General features: G+C 28.9%; 1 protein-coding gene across 3 annotated transcripts in view; it reads left to right on the top strand.

Moving 5' to 3' along the window:
- The first annotated feature begins 2907 nt into the window (after window positions 1–2907).
- LOC126920757 (autophagy-related protein 16-1) overlaps window positions 2908–12183 on the top strand; it is a 607999-nt gene continuing 598723 nt past the window's right edge. Inside the window, exons 1-8 of one of the 3 annotated variants that reach the window (XM_050731509.1) lie at window positions 2908–3364; window positions 3547–3805; window positions 3907–4069; window positions 4192–4280; window positions 6685–6738; window positions 7301–7439; window positions 9592–9697; window positions 11168–11310. In XM_050731509.1, the coding sequence (XP_050587466.1) occupies window positions 3235–3364; window positions 3547–3805; window positions 3907–4069; window positions 4192–4280; window positions 6685–6738; window positions 7301–7439; window positions 9592–9697; window positions 11168–11310 (1083 nt within the window). In that variant the 5' untranslated portion in view covers window positions 2908–3234. The remainder of the gene's footprint in view (window positions 3365–3546; window positions 3806–3906; window positions 4070–4191; window positions 4281–6684; window positions 6739–7300; window positions 7440–9591; window positions 9698–11167; window positions 11311–12183) is intronic. The other 2 variants (XM_050731508.1, XM_050731510.1) reach the window with 2 other exon arrangements.

Below are 12183 nucleotides of genomic sequence, written 5' to 3'. Positions count from 1 at the left end.
ATCATTAATGAAACCATTAAGCCCTCTGCTTACAATACATAGAATAATATTCTTTATGATAAATATAAGAAAAAATTCGATAGAAATATGTGCTTGTTACATGCATATGTAGACAATGTATTTTCCAAACAGGCACTTGTTTCAATATAAATAAGTGGCGTTCGAGTCTGCTAGGATCCATCTATGTCCTGTCAGTGATAGATCAAAGAAACTATTAGTGATTCACAATCTAATTAATCACTCATAATCGAATTTTAAATTATAATTTTTAAGACCCGGTGCTCAATCCGTGCCCAAATCGCGCCTAATTTGTGCCTAATTCATGTATAATTCGTGCCTAATTCGTGCCTAATTCATGCCTAATTCGTATCCAATCCGTGTCCAATCCGTGCCTAATCGATACCCAATCTGTATCCAACACCCACACCCTATTCTTTGAGGTAAATATGCATAAACATGTGTAAAACTTTAAGGAACGTAATTTAAGTAGGTATTTCATCCTGACACTTCTTTTTGAATTATATTCTCTTGGTACAAAATAATTGATATTACTACAAATTCTTAGATGTTAATAGAATTTTCAGACAATTTTAGGATTTCGCATTAGGAGAATATAATTTGTAAAGAGATAGCACGAATAATAACTCATTTTAGATGTAACATGAAATAATTTTTCGTGTTCCGCGATTTATAAGGATTTGTCTAGAACTAGGAAATTGCACATCATTATTGTAGAGAAAATAAAAAATTCCATGCATCTATAGTACGCGTCTATGCATAATCTATATAAACGTCGGTTGAAACAGCCATTTTCAAGGTAACCTAGTATGCTGTTAACTTTTTAACATTCTAACCACATAAATAATTTCATTTTCGAAATTCTCAATGGCATGGACATTATATTATTTTTATATTTTTATTCCGATTAGTAGGAATAATAATCGGATTCACTTAATCATTCTTTTTCTTCCACACTACCTCACTACAGTTAAGTATATATATACATATATATACATATGCACAGACGTACATATATCTGTATAGCAGATGTAACGTTTCGTTAAATAAAGCAACATAAGTAATTAAAATAATAATTGCACTAGCGCGTAATGAAGTAATGCTTTATGAGATATTGTAGTAGTATAAAATTCCATAGTTCATTTGTGATCATAAGACATTCTGCCATACACTTTATTTGTGATTTCATACAAGACTTTAGTTTTATTTCAAATCGCTATTATACTGAATCGATAGCGTTTCATGTGAAACGAAAATGGTATGCGGATCAGAAACATGGAATCTGTACCTTGTATATGATTATAAATTGTCGATTATAAATTAATATAGATTATAGAGCTGCAAGTACGTTTTGTTTAACTGATATCACATACCACTTTGCCTGTGATAAAAGCAAAATATCATACATTTATACATAAGACGAGTTAAAGGAAGAACCTTATTTTTTGATATTCAAAATTATGGGTTTATTTTTTATTAACTTTTACTATCGTAAATATGTCAATCCTTCGAAAACATCTTCTAAATCTTCTTTTTGTCCAAACACAGTTAATACTATGATTCCTTTATTCCGTCGCCACTTTTGTCGAACTGCGTACGTTCCCAGTGCTATAAATTGTACTTCCTGTTGGAGGTATTTCAAATGTCTGTGGTCATATCCCTTCAAGATTACTATTCTTTGTCTGTTTTTACATAATAGATTAGATGAATTATGTATCACGTTTATCTTCCTTCTTATTTGCAAGAGAAGTTAAAAGTTAAATATAAAATCAATATCATAGGTTGATACAGACAATTATCAATATAAAAAAATTAGTATAGCATATAATACCCATTCTTTGTCCAGCTATCAATATATTGACATTTCACCTGGTCAGTGTCTATTATATTATAAAGGAGCATTAAACCAACTGCTATCTAAAATTAATTAGTATAATTTACATTATTTAAACCAAATATGTATATTTTAAAATTTATTTTGTGGCAATTATTAAATAATTTATATTTATATCACGCTTACATTTGCCGCTGCTGTTCCTCGATTCATATGCAAATCGGTATTAAGTATGGCATAAAATACATATTGCATTGGACCAGCTTGACGTCGGTTACTGACATGATTTCTTTGACGCTTTTTAATTATTTGATTACTATTTCTATGATTGAGTTATCCAAACTTTCTTTTATTTTTTAACAATTCTTGGCACTTAACAATCAATTAATATAAAATTACATATAATTTAAAAGAAATATTTATACCTGTTAGTTAATTTCAATTTGTTAACCGTATCTTTATTTGACTTCCTTTCGTGACATCGTTCGTTTCTTTTCCTGTATTTCATAGTAACAAAACTTTTCGAACGTGGAAGACAAGCCAAAAAATATATGTTTCTACATCTCAATTTTGATTGCTATCCTACTAAAAGATATGGTAGTCAATAGTAATTAATATGATATAAATATTGGTTTAAAAATGATGAATCCAAAATGCAAACTAAGCATAGAGTAATGTATATTTTGTTTTAGAATAAATGGAACAATTTGTTTTTAGTGATTTTCGAAAATAAAATTATTGAAGATTTTAAAGGAGACACATATCAAACCTAGATAAATGGCATGTGATATCGGCTGAACAAAACGTGATGCAGCGAACTGTTTCATCATCTGCCGCACATTAGTTTACTTCGTTCATATTCAAATATATCCCATTTTAATTGTGAGTAAATAATAGGCGTTTATTCTAATTTATCAATGCTACTCATATATAACGTAATTGATTACTGAATAGAAGTTGCAGCAAAATATTTTATCATTTGTTACCGACTTCAGTGAAATTGTGTTTGAAATTCAAATACTGAAGTATCGAAATCTCGCACAGCACCCATATCGACATTTCGAATAACCGGCAATTTCAGGGTAGCAGTGTAGTGTTTGGTATACTTAGGTTAGGATAGCTATTTTCATAATTAAAAATATTCGTGGTAAATTTGAATGTCATGTGATTAGCAAGACGTTTTTCGATGTTAATGGTGATTAATGTTCAAATGAAACATTATTGGTCTAAGATAAATTTTTCGTGATAAAGCAGTGTATGTCGAAGGTTGCCAAAATATCTACCAACTGTTCTGCTGTCAAATGTTTTTTATACGACTTTGATAAGAAAAGACAAATAATTTACATCACAACAATAGTAAAGAGATATTTTATGCACTGAAAATGGCCGCGAGTGAATCAGGTGTATCATCACATTCTAGGGAAGATAATAATTGGAGGAAAGATCTAATTTTACAATTGCAAGAAAGAAACAAGAAACAAACATATTGTTTTGCAGATCTTATTAGTTTACGTAAGATTTCTTTTCATGTAGTTCTTAATATAGATAGTTCCAATAACTTAAGTGATATATTATCAACTTGTTATTATTATTATATTTTGACTTGATGCGCTACAATCTTTTTAATATCCATTGAAATGTACATATATCATTCTTTGAATTAATAGATGTGCAATACTATCTTTATTTTATAGATAACAGATTGTTTGAAAGTGCAAACACATTACGTGGAGAAAATATACAATTAACCGTAGCAAATGAAACTCTTCGCCGAGAAGCAGCTAGTGGAACTCCTGGTTTAAGTGTAAATGCTGATCTTGAAGCTCGTCTTTTAAAGCAAGCAGAAGAATTAGCAACATTACATAAAAGAAAAGGAGAACATACACAACAAATAGTAGATCTTAATAACAAAATGCAGGAAATGTTGAAGGAGCTTCAAATCAAGGAAGCGAGGTATATATGTCTTTTTTCATTAACAGAATTGCAAATTTTTCCAATCATATATGTATTATACGTTTCAATAATTAATTTCATAATATTTGTAAAATTTACAGTGTAGTAGAAAGTATGGAGCTCAATGCCAACTTACGTTTAGAAGTATCAAAATGTCTTAGCAGAGAAAGAGAGCTAGAAAGTGTTAATCAAATGTTAAAAGATGAGCATCAAGCCTTGCAACTTGCTTTTGCATCTTTAGAAGAAAAACTTAGAAAAGCGCAGGTATTTGTAATATAATATACAATGTAAAATATTTTTCGCTAATATCATAATTTGTATGATTCATGCTTGATCATAATATATATTTATATTTGTAAATGCTAATATATTTTTAACATTTATAGGAAGAAAATCGCCAATTAATAGAACGTTTGATTAAGTACAAAACACGAGATGCAGAGAAAGTGAACGAAGAAAACGACAATTTTCTGAAGTGAGTACCATATTTATTTCTTTTTTGGTAGTGTTTTGTTTTTGTTAATTGTCCTTTCTCCTTCTATTAATTTTTTGTTTATATAAAGCAAGTAATTTAAATTTTTGTGTAAGATTATTATCGTTTCCTTATACATATTTTGTATTGTTAAACAGAAAATGTGATGGCTTTTGACCTAAATGTAATATAATTACAATTAGTATATTTTTGTAAATAGTAACTTATTGTATGTATCATATTTTTTCTGAAACCATATATTCATGCAAAGGTAGTATCATTTTCAATATATCTGTATTGTATCCTTAATCTTTTATTGCTGTATTTTGCATAAATTAGATCTCTTCTACTTGCTTATTATATATTTCCTTTCATAATTTATCCTCAAATGCTTAACTAATTGCTGCAGTTTGTGTATTTGAATATAATATGTAGGATATCTAATCTTTTCTTAATTGGAAGCCCTTTAATTAAATATTACTATCCATAAGTTTCAAATTTTATTGCATAAGAAACATATATATTTACATCATCCATCCTCATTATCCAAAATTCGTAAGATTTGTACTAATACAGAAGATTTTGATGGTATAGTCGTTTCATTAAATAAGAAAGAATATTAGGCTAATTATATTTTTTATAGATAGATTTTGTTTGCATTTAAAAATTACTGACATTTTATTTCTTAGTGATAAAATATTTTCATTATTGTAATAATTTATCTATAATTGCATGATATGTTAATTGCATTCTGGAGATACTAAAATACATGTAATGTGTTTGGCATATTATACTACATATATATTTTTGTGTTTAAAATAAGCTAAATAGGGAATATTTTATTCAGAATGCAATAAGACAGGATCCTTCAGATATCTGGAATAAATCGTAGAATTCTTAAATTTTTTTGTAACTATTCTAATATGCCATAAGCTTCATTTTGTACATATATTGTAGTAGTAATGAATAAAAATCATAGCAAATGTGCACTTACTTTTGCTATCGATTGTATACGATGTTTTATGTACCGTCTGTCGGCAAAAACTCTCACATTTTGAAAAGATAATATCTATTAGATATAATAAACATGTGTCTTTTCAAAAATTATCCAAATGAATATAGAAAAGAAGAGGTAAACATTTAATATTTATAAAACACATTTATATATGCACATGTATAATTTTTAAACTTTCAAATCTTATAGACTCGTACATACGCCCAGTTATCAGCGTGTAGTACATACATGAAGTTACATTTGTACTTCGTGATATTTTCTGATTTAAAATAAGTTTATCAATATGCTTCATCTATATAATATACAATTGTATAAAATATATAAATGAAACAGATTTTTTATATTATACTTACTAAGTATACTTACTAAGATTACTAAGATTTTTTATATTATATTTTTTATATTTATAAAGAAGCAAAAATTCTGTCGAAAAATTTCGTAATAAAATTATAGTTTCTTTCATCGTTTCTTAAATTTGTTTTTATTACATACATAATTTATATTAATAATAATAAAATTGAATTAATAATCTAAGAAGATATTTTATACTAACAAATCAAGTCAAATTTTATATTTTGCCACATTATCATAGAAAGTTTTGCATATAATTTTGATACCTTTTAACAATTATGTTTTCTATCAATAGTTTTAAATTTACGAATGCCATATGCACGAAATTTGGAATTATTAATTTTGTTAGCATGATGGTACTATACTAATCTGAAAGTATTTTGTTATTAATGGTTTAATAAAGTTCACATATTCCATTTTCACTATCTATTGTAGGCACATAGAATATTTTCTTTAAGATTGTTTTTTATCACTTCAAAATAATGCATTTGTATCATATATGTATTTTTAAAGTGAGAGGTTTTTTCAAATTTGGAACAAAAAGAATTCACATTGTGACAGCAGTATTTTCAATTAATAGAACAAGAAAAATATATGTACAGGGTAATCTTTTGCTATATTTCAATTTTATTTTTGATAAGATTATTGTAGTTAACTGAATTTTCAAATTTTATGATTTTATGACCAGTAAGTGTAAAAATACATATCTCTTTTGACTTTGGATATTTTGAAATGTTTTTGATATATTATTATACACTATATGTCAATTTCTTGAATTTTATGTAAATTATGTTTGAATAATTGATTATATTTTCTTGATACAATACATTTTAATATGTTTAATTAAAAATTATGAGATTTTATTAAAACTAACATAATAATTAAAAATAATCGTGTCGGTTACAAATATTTACAAATCATTTAAGGTAGTATGCAAAATATTAAACTTTTCACAGAACGAGAGAATGAAGGGATACGTCAAGATACCATCATTGTAGCAATTACATTAGCACTTCACAATGCTTGACATTTTATTTTCAGTGAGAGTTTTTCCAGTCCGACAGCCTTTTTGATGCAAACCATATCAAAATTTGGGTAAGTTTGTGCAAGTGACGTGACAAAAATTATGCTTATAGCTCAATACAGCTTTGGGTCGTTTATTAAAGGAAGCTGATCATATCATACGTTCGCATATGTCCATACTTTTCGTTTGTTTTTGCTTTTGTGTTCATGGTTATTATATATGTATTATTATAATACAAATTAATATACAAAATTAAAGTGAGCGAGTGAATTTAAAATAAATGAAGAGAATTAAAAAAAAGCAATTATGCTGAAACATATGTTTTACTAAATAAATACATAAACCTAATAATTATTAAATACAAATAAATATAACTAATGTAAATAATGAAAATAATAAGATAAACGTTTAAAATAACAATTAATTGGGAGATTTATTGTTAATATGAAGAAATAATAACAGCGAAACGTTGGTTTTACTAATTGTTTTACCCTGCATGAAACATAACAATACAGTGATCAAAGAGAAAGGGCAACTTTCAGATATCTTTGGGTATTTATATGCAAGAATATTTTATTTCTAATAGTTATTGAATCATTATTAAATCGTGGGCATGCGTATATATTTTTTCAGAAAAAGGCAAGCAAAGATGCAGAAAGAGTTGGAAGACGCGGCTCGTGACACACGACCTGTTAGTCCCGATAGATCCAGTTTAAAAGAAGGAATCTCTGGTCTTCCTACTGCGGTCCCAACAAAAGTATCCGTCACGTTTGTACGTTGACAAAACTTTAATTTATGAAATACTTTATATTACGCTATTACTGTGGAAATTCTAGTACAAATGTTTATTAATTCGTTGTAACACGAAAATGCATGTTTTGTATGACAAAATAAGAAAGTTGTTGGATGAAAACTCGATGCTTGATATTTGCAAAATTTATGTCACGAACAATTACACGAGCATTCTGTTTTCCTGTTACTCCTGCATTAATATTATTAATAATCATACAATGATTTTAGATGTTCAATTAAACATTCTTAGATTATTGAAAAAGAATTGGAACCACGTAATGCATCAGATATGATTTGAATACGTGGTACATTTATAAATCGGATACTTAAAGTATTTTTTAAAAAGATATGACATATATATATATATTTTTATAGAGAGAAGAATTATTTATGGTACAAAATTATGTCATTTATTCTTTGCAACCTTATCAAGATTTAAAAAATTTTTATTCAAAAGAAATTGTTTTTTTTTCTTTTCTTAAAAAGAAACTAAAGTGATATTAATTGCATACCACTTTTTAATTAGAAAATATTGTCATATTGACGTGCATATGTAACATCCGTTTTCGTTTAATGAATTTACATGTCTTATATAGATATAATTTATCCACATATTATGTATCTACAAATCAACGAAAAATAAATACGCTATTTTTATTACTTTTTATAAGCAGATTAGCTGTTAAAAGGTCTAGTTTCTTTCAAAAGTAGGTAGAGCAGATATATGTATTTATATGGATCTTTTACAAATAGTTATTCTGACAGTGTTAATAAGTTTTCTCTATATAACGATGTGATTTCATAGAAAGAATATCGATCACTATATTTACTAAAATTAGGTATCAGGATAATATCGATTGGTTTAAGTTAGTTCCTTGTGTCTAGAACAATAAGCTACTTAATGGGAATATACTTAGTTATTGAATACATATATTATTACTGTTTATAGAACTTGTATTTCTCATTTATGCATGTTATGTTACTAGAATATTAATGTACGTATTATTATACGATTATGTATTTTAGCGGTGTTTACAATCACGTAAAGTCTATTTTTTGTTATATTCTATTTGGGTATATGTAAGAAATATGTATTATTTATAGTATAGACAGGTTAAATATATTACAATGTCATGTTATTTAAGTTAGTTAAGTATGTTTGTTCTCCATTTAAAAATATATCAAGGTGTTAGTATATAGTACAGTAAAAACTACAATTTGAATTATTATATTATTTAAAAGGGGAAAAATGATGTGGATATTAAACCTATTTTGTAATATATCTATATGCTTTACTTTAATACCATTTATACTACGATTTTAAATGAGAACACACAGTGTAATTCGCAAATGATAGTTTATCAATACAATTTGTTCTAATAAAAATTGTATGAATTTTTGAACCATTTTGCATTTAGTTTTAACGAGTGTGGGCTGTCTATTATATAAATAGCATCGAAGTTTAATGTGTTGTATTTAGTTACATATCTTCAGTACTAAAGCATTTTACATGGAATATTATATTTATACACAATGAAATTGATAGAATGCGCGATTTATGCATGAAACCTGTTATACATATATTTCGATATTTATAAATGTAATGCATTTTGCTATTAGTAGGAATATTTTTTCATATTCTACGACCTGTTTATCGAATATTACATTCATTGGACATTGCTATTAATGATAGAAAAATTTCTATTAATGAAAGCAATGATAATGAAATTCATAGTTAAATAATATTAGTTTTGTTAGTTTTCAAATGTTCAATATTTTTAAGTATTTCCGCCGCTTTGTCAGCATTTTCAAAGGAGAAAAGAGTGTATTTTATATACTAGTAACTGCTTTAGATAGAAGTTTCTTATAAAAAGTAGCAGTCTTATAAATTTTAAAGTCCTCGCGATTTAGTAAACGGTTTAGGTAATGTAAATAAGGTTTTACACAGGGTTTTATGAAATATTAAACGATAATGATCTCCCCGAAACAAATTTGTACTTTAAACACTTTGTTGTAATCCAAGTTGACAACATAATTACAATCCGATACGCTTGTTATTATTAATTACTACCTCATGCATGCACTTAAAAGTTTTCAAAATTTATACGTCAAGTGTTTAATAACCCTTACAGACTGCACACGACGGAGAAGTTTATGCCGTAAAATGGTCTCCCGCCGAGAGGATGCTTGCCACCGGTGGAGCTGACAGGAAGGTGAAGCTTTGGAATATCTCAAAAGGTGATTAAGTGAAACAAAATCGTACTATTGGAACGGTCGTCTATTATTTAAATGTTCGTCACAGTACGCGCGTCACAGATAAACGAGCGATTAATCAAGGTAAACGATTCTTTGAACGGCCCCTGCTACGCAAATATTGCGTCCAAGCATCGAGATCCCCATGTGTATAATCTATTTAGTGGTCCCGCTATTATTCAAATTTGTAACGAGCTGCAATAGATCGCGTAAATTATTACACCACTCTCGTTTCAGTCACAAGTCTCACTGGGTTTATCGGTCGGATTCGTTGAACGTCACAAGAGTCCAGAATTAAACGCGGTAATGTCAAACAGTAGGGATGCCTCATTGCATTAACCGCTCTCGAAGCCAATGTGAAATTGGAAACTTTGAAAATTTAAATAATCAATCATAATGCCTGCTGTTGTACAATTCTGTCACAGTAATTTAGCATCACCTTAATATCTATCAAATTTCCTTACTTTAACGAGGCTACGCAGGCCAATGAAGCGATACGAAAGTCACTTTAAAATTTCATTAAAACTTGCTATAATAGGCCAATTAAAACTTCGTTACCATCTTTTGCTTTGGAGATTTCCCTTTCACACAACAAAGAACCAACTGTAGGATGTAATCAGTGTTCGCCATGCGCTATTACGATAATTAATTTTATTAAAAAATTAAAGCATCTTAGAATGACATTTATATGCAGCTATTACATAGCAGTTTTACTCTGTGATGAGTTCTATCGTGCTCTATTATCAAGTTTATTGACGATTATTATAATAAGATGGGCCAGCTATTAGAAGAGTAAGCAAAAATAGGCAGGTGCCAGGCGAATAGGAACAGGAGATGACACGCAAAGCGAAGCGTATCGCGACATGTTCTCAAAAGGTTCTTTTCTCTTCACTGTCTGAATGAAGTATGTTAACGAATCAACAGGTTACTTGCGATGCGTTAGTGGATGGCCGAGCTACAACCAGGCGTTTATTAAAGTCCTGTCCGCCGCTAGAAACGTTTTCCCTGCTATGGTCGAACGATCACACGTGCTATAACGTGCTTAAATGTAATCTCCGCGCCATGTTGCAAATTGGATGAAACATCCGTCCTTATTGTTCGGGTTATATCCGCTTAGCCCGTCACTTCGACGGCTTCTCTCGTAATCTTCGACTTCTGCTTCTCTCCACATTTCTATATCGCTTTATCTTTCATTTTTAATTCATTTCGATTTTCTTCGTTTCTTTTACTCCATTCAATGACCATCACTATTCCCATTGAATTTCGTAGTTTGATTGATTCGATCGATCAGGAAGGAAAAGATATGATTTGAAAAGAGATTAATAGCAGATAGGAGAACGAATGGTATCGGAAACAATCGATGTAGAAGCAATAAATTACAAATAATTGAAATTAGTCGTATTTTGAAGCTGTATTCGTTACAAATTTAGATTTATGATAAATATTACGTTTCAGGTATGTCAGAGAGTAAAGGAGTACTTATTGGCAGTAACGCTGGGGTGATGTGCGTCGATTTCGATTCTACGGGAACGCTGATGCTTGCAGCGTCGAACGACTACGCCAGCCGGGTGTGGACCGTCAATGACTTCCGGTTAAAGGTAAGTGGAAAAGTTTGCATGCAGCTGATCTTGCAAAAATATGTAGCTTGTATTTTACTCATCGAGCAATCGTTGATGTACTTCGTTCTTTTCCATGTGGCAATTTTTGTATTCAAATAGGGTATGCTACATAGATTATGTTTATATATGTGTTTGAATATTATTTAAATATAATTTGTTCGAAGTTGGGTAATAAATAATTTCAGAACTAGAATAGTGAAAATATAAATAGAGAAATGTTCCTTCGTAATTTTCAATTTTTTTTTGCATAATATCAAATTTAAGAATCTATTTCTTTTACTTTGAATCATTATATTTCAAATGTTTATATTACAATCTAAAGTAAATTGAATTTGATATTCTCCATTGTATATTTATATCTGTAATAATAATGCGTGGTGTCTCGTTCGCGGAATATAAAATCCTTATACCTATCAATAATATTACCATTGCAAAATGTTTATCGCATCAATCGATTGTCAATATCGTTTCATATTGCGACAGATTTTAATTATAAGTTAACATATCGCGATAGACGAATGATCACACAAAATCACGCAAAAGCACATAAATTATTACCGAATTATTATGACAATGCGGATATATTAAAACAGCAGACCTTATTTTTATTTATCGTTGTATATATATCACGCTACATTGAGGAATAAAGAAAGGTTTCCGTGAAAAAGGAGTAAATGGCTAAGAAAGCACGATAATGAGACGTCCCTATGTTCTCCTTATGAAAATATGATTGGCTCTGTAGTGTGTCCTAGGAAGTGTATAAACAGATGCTTAGCAAAACGCGCATTAGATTACAGAGCTATTCCAAGGCGAGATGGTCTGTGAATCTGCCAGCACTAGAATATGAAATTT

This window comes from Bombus affinis, chromosome 9 (genome assembly GCF_024516045.1).
Source record: "Bombus affinis isolate iyBomAffi1 chromosome 9, iyBomAffi1.2, whole genome shotgun sequence".
Taxonomy (NCBI): Eukaryota; Metazoa; Arthropoda; class Insecta; order Hymenoptera; family Apidae; genus Bombus; species Bombus affinis.
This window is presented reverse-complemented; position numbering and strand designations above follow the sequence as displayed.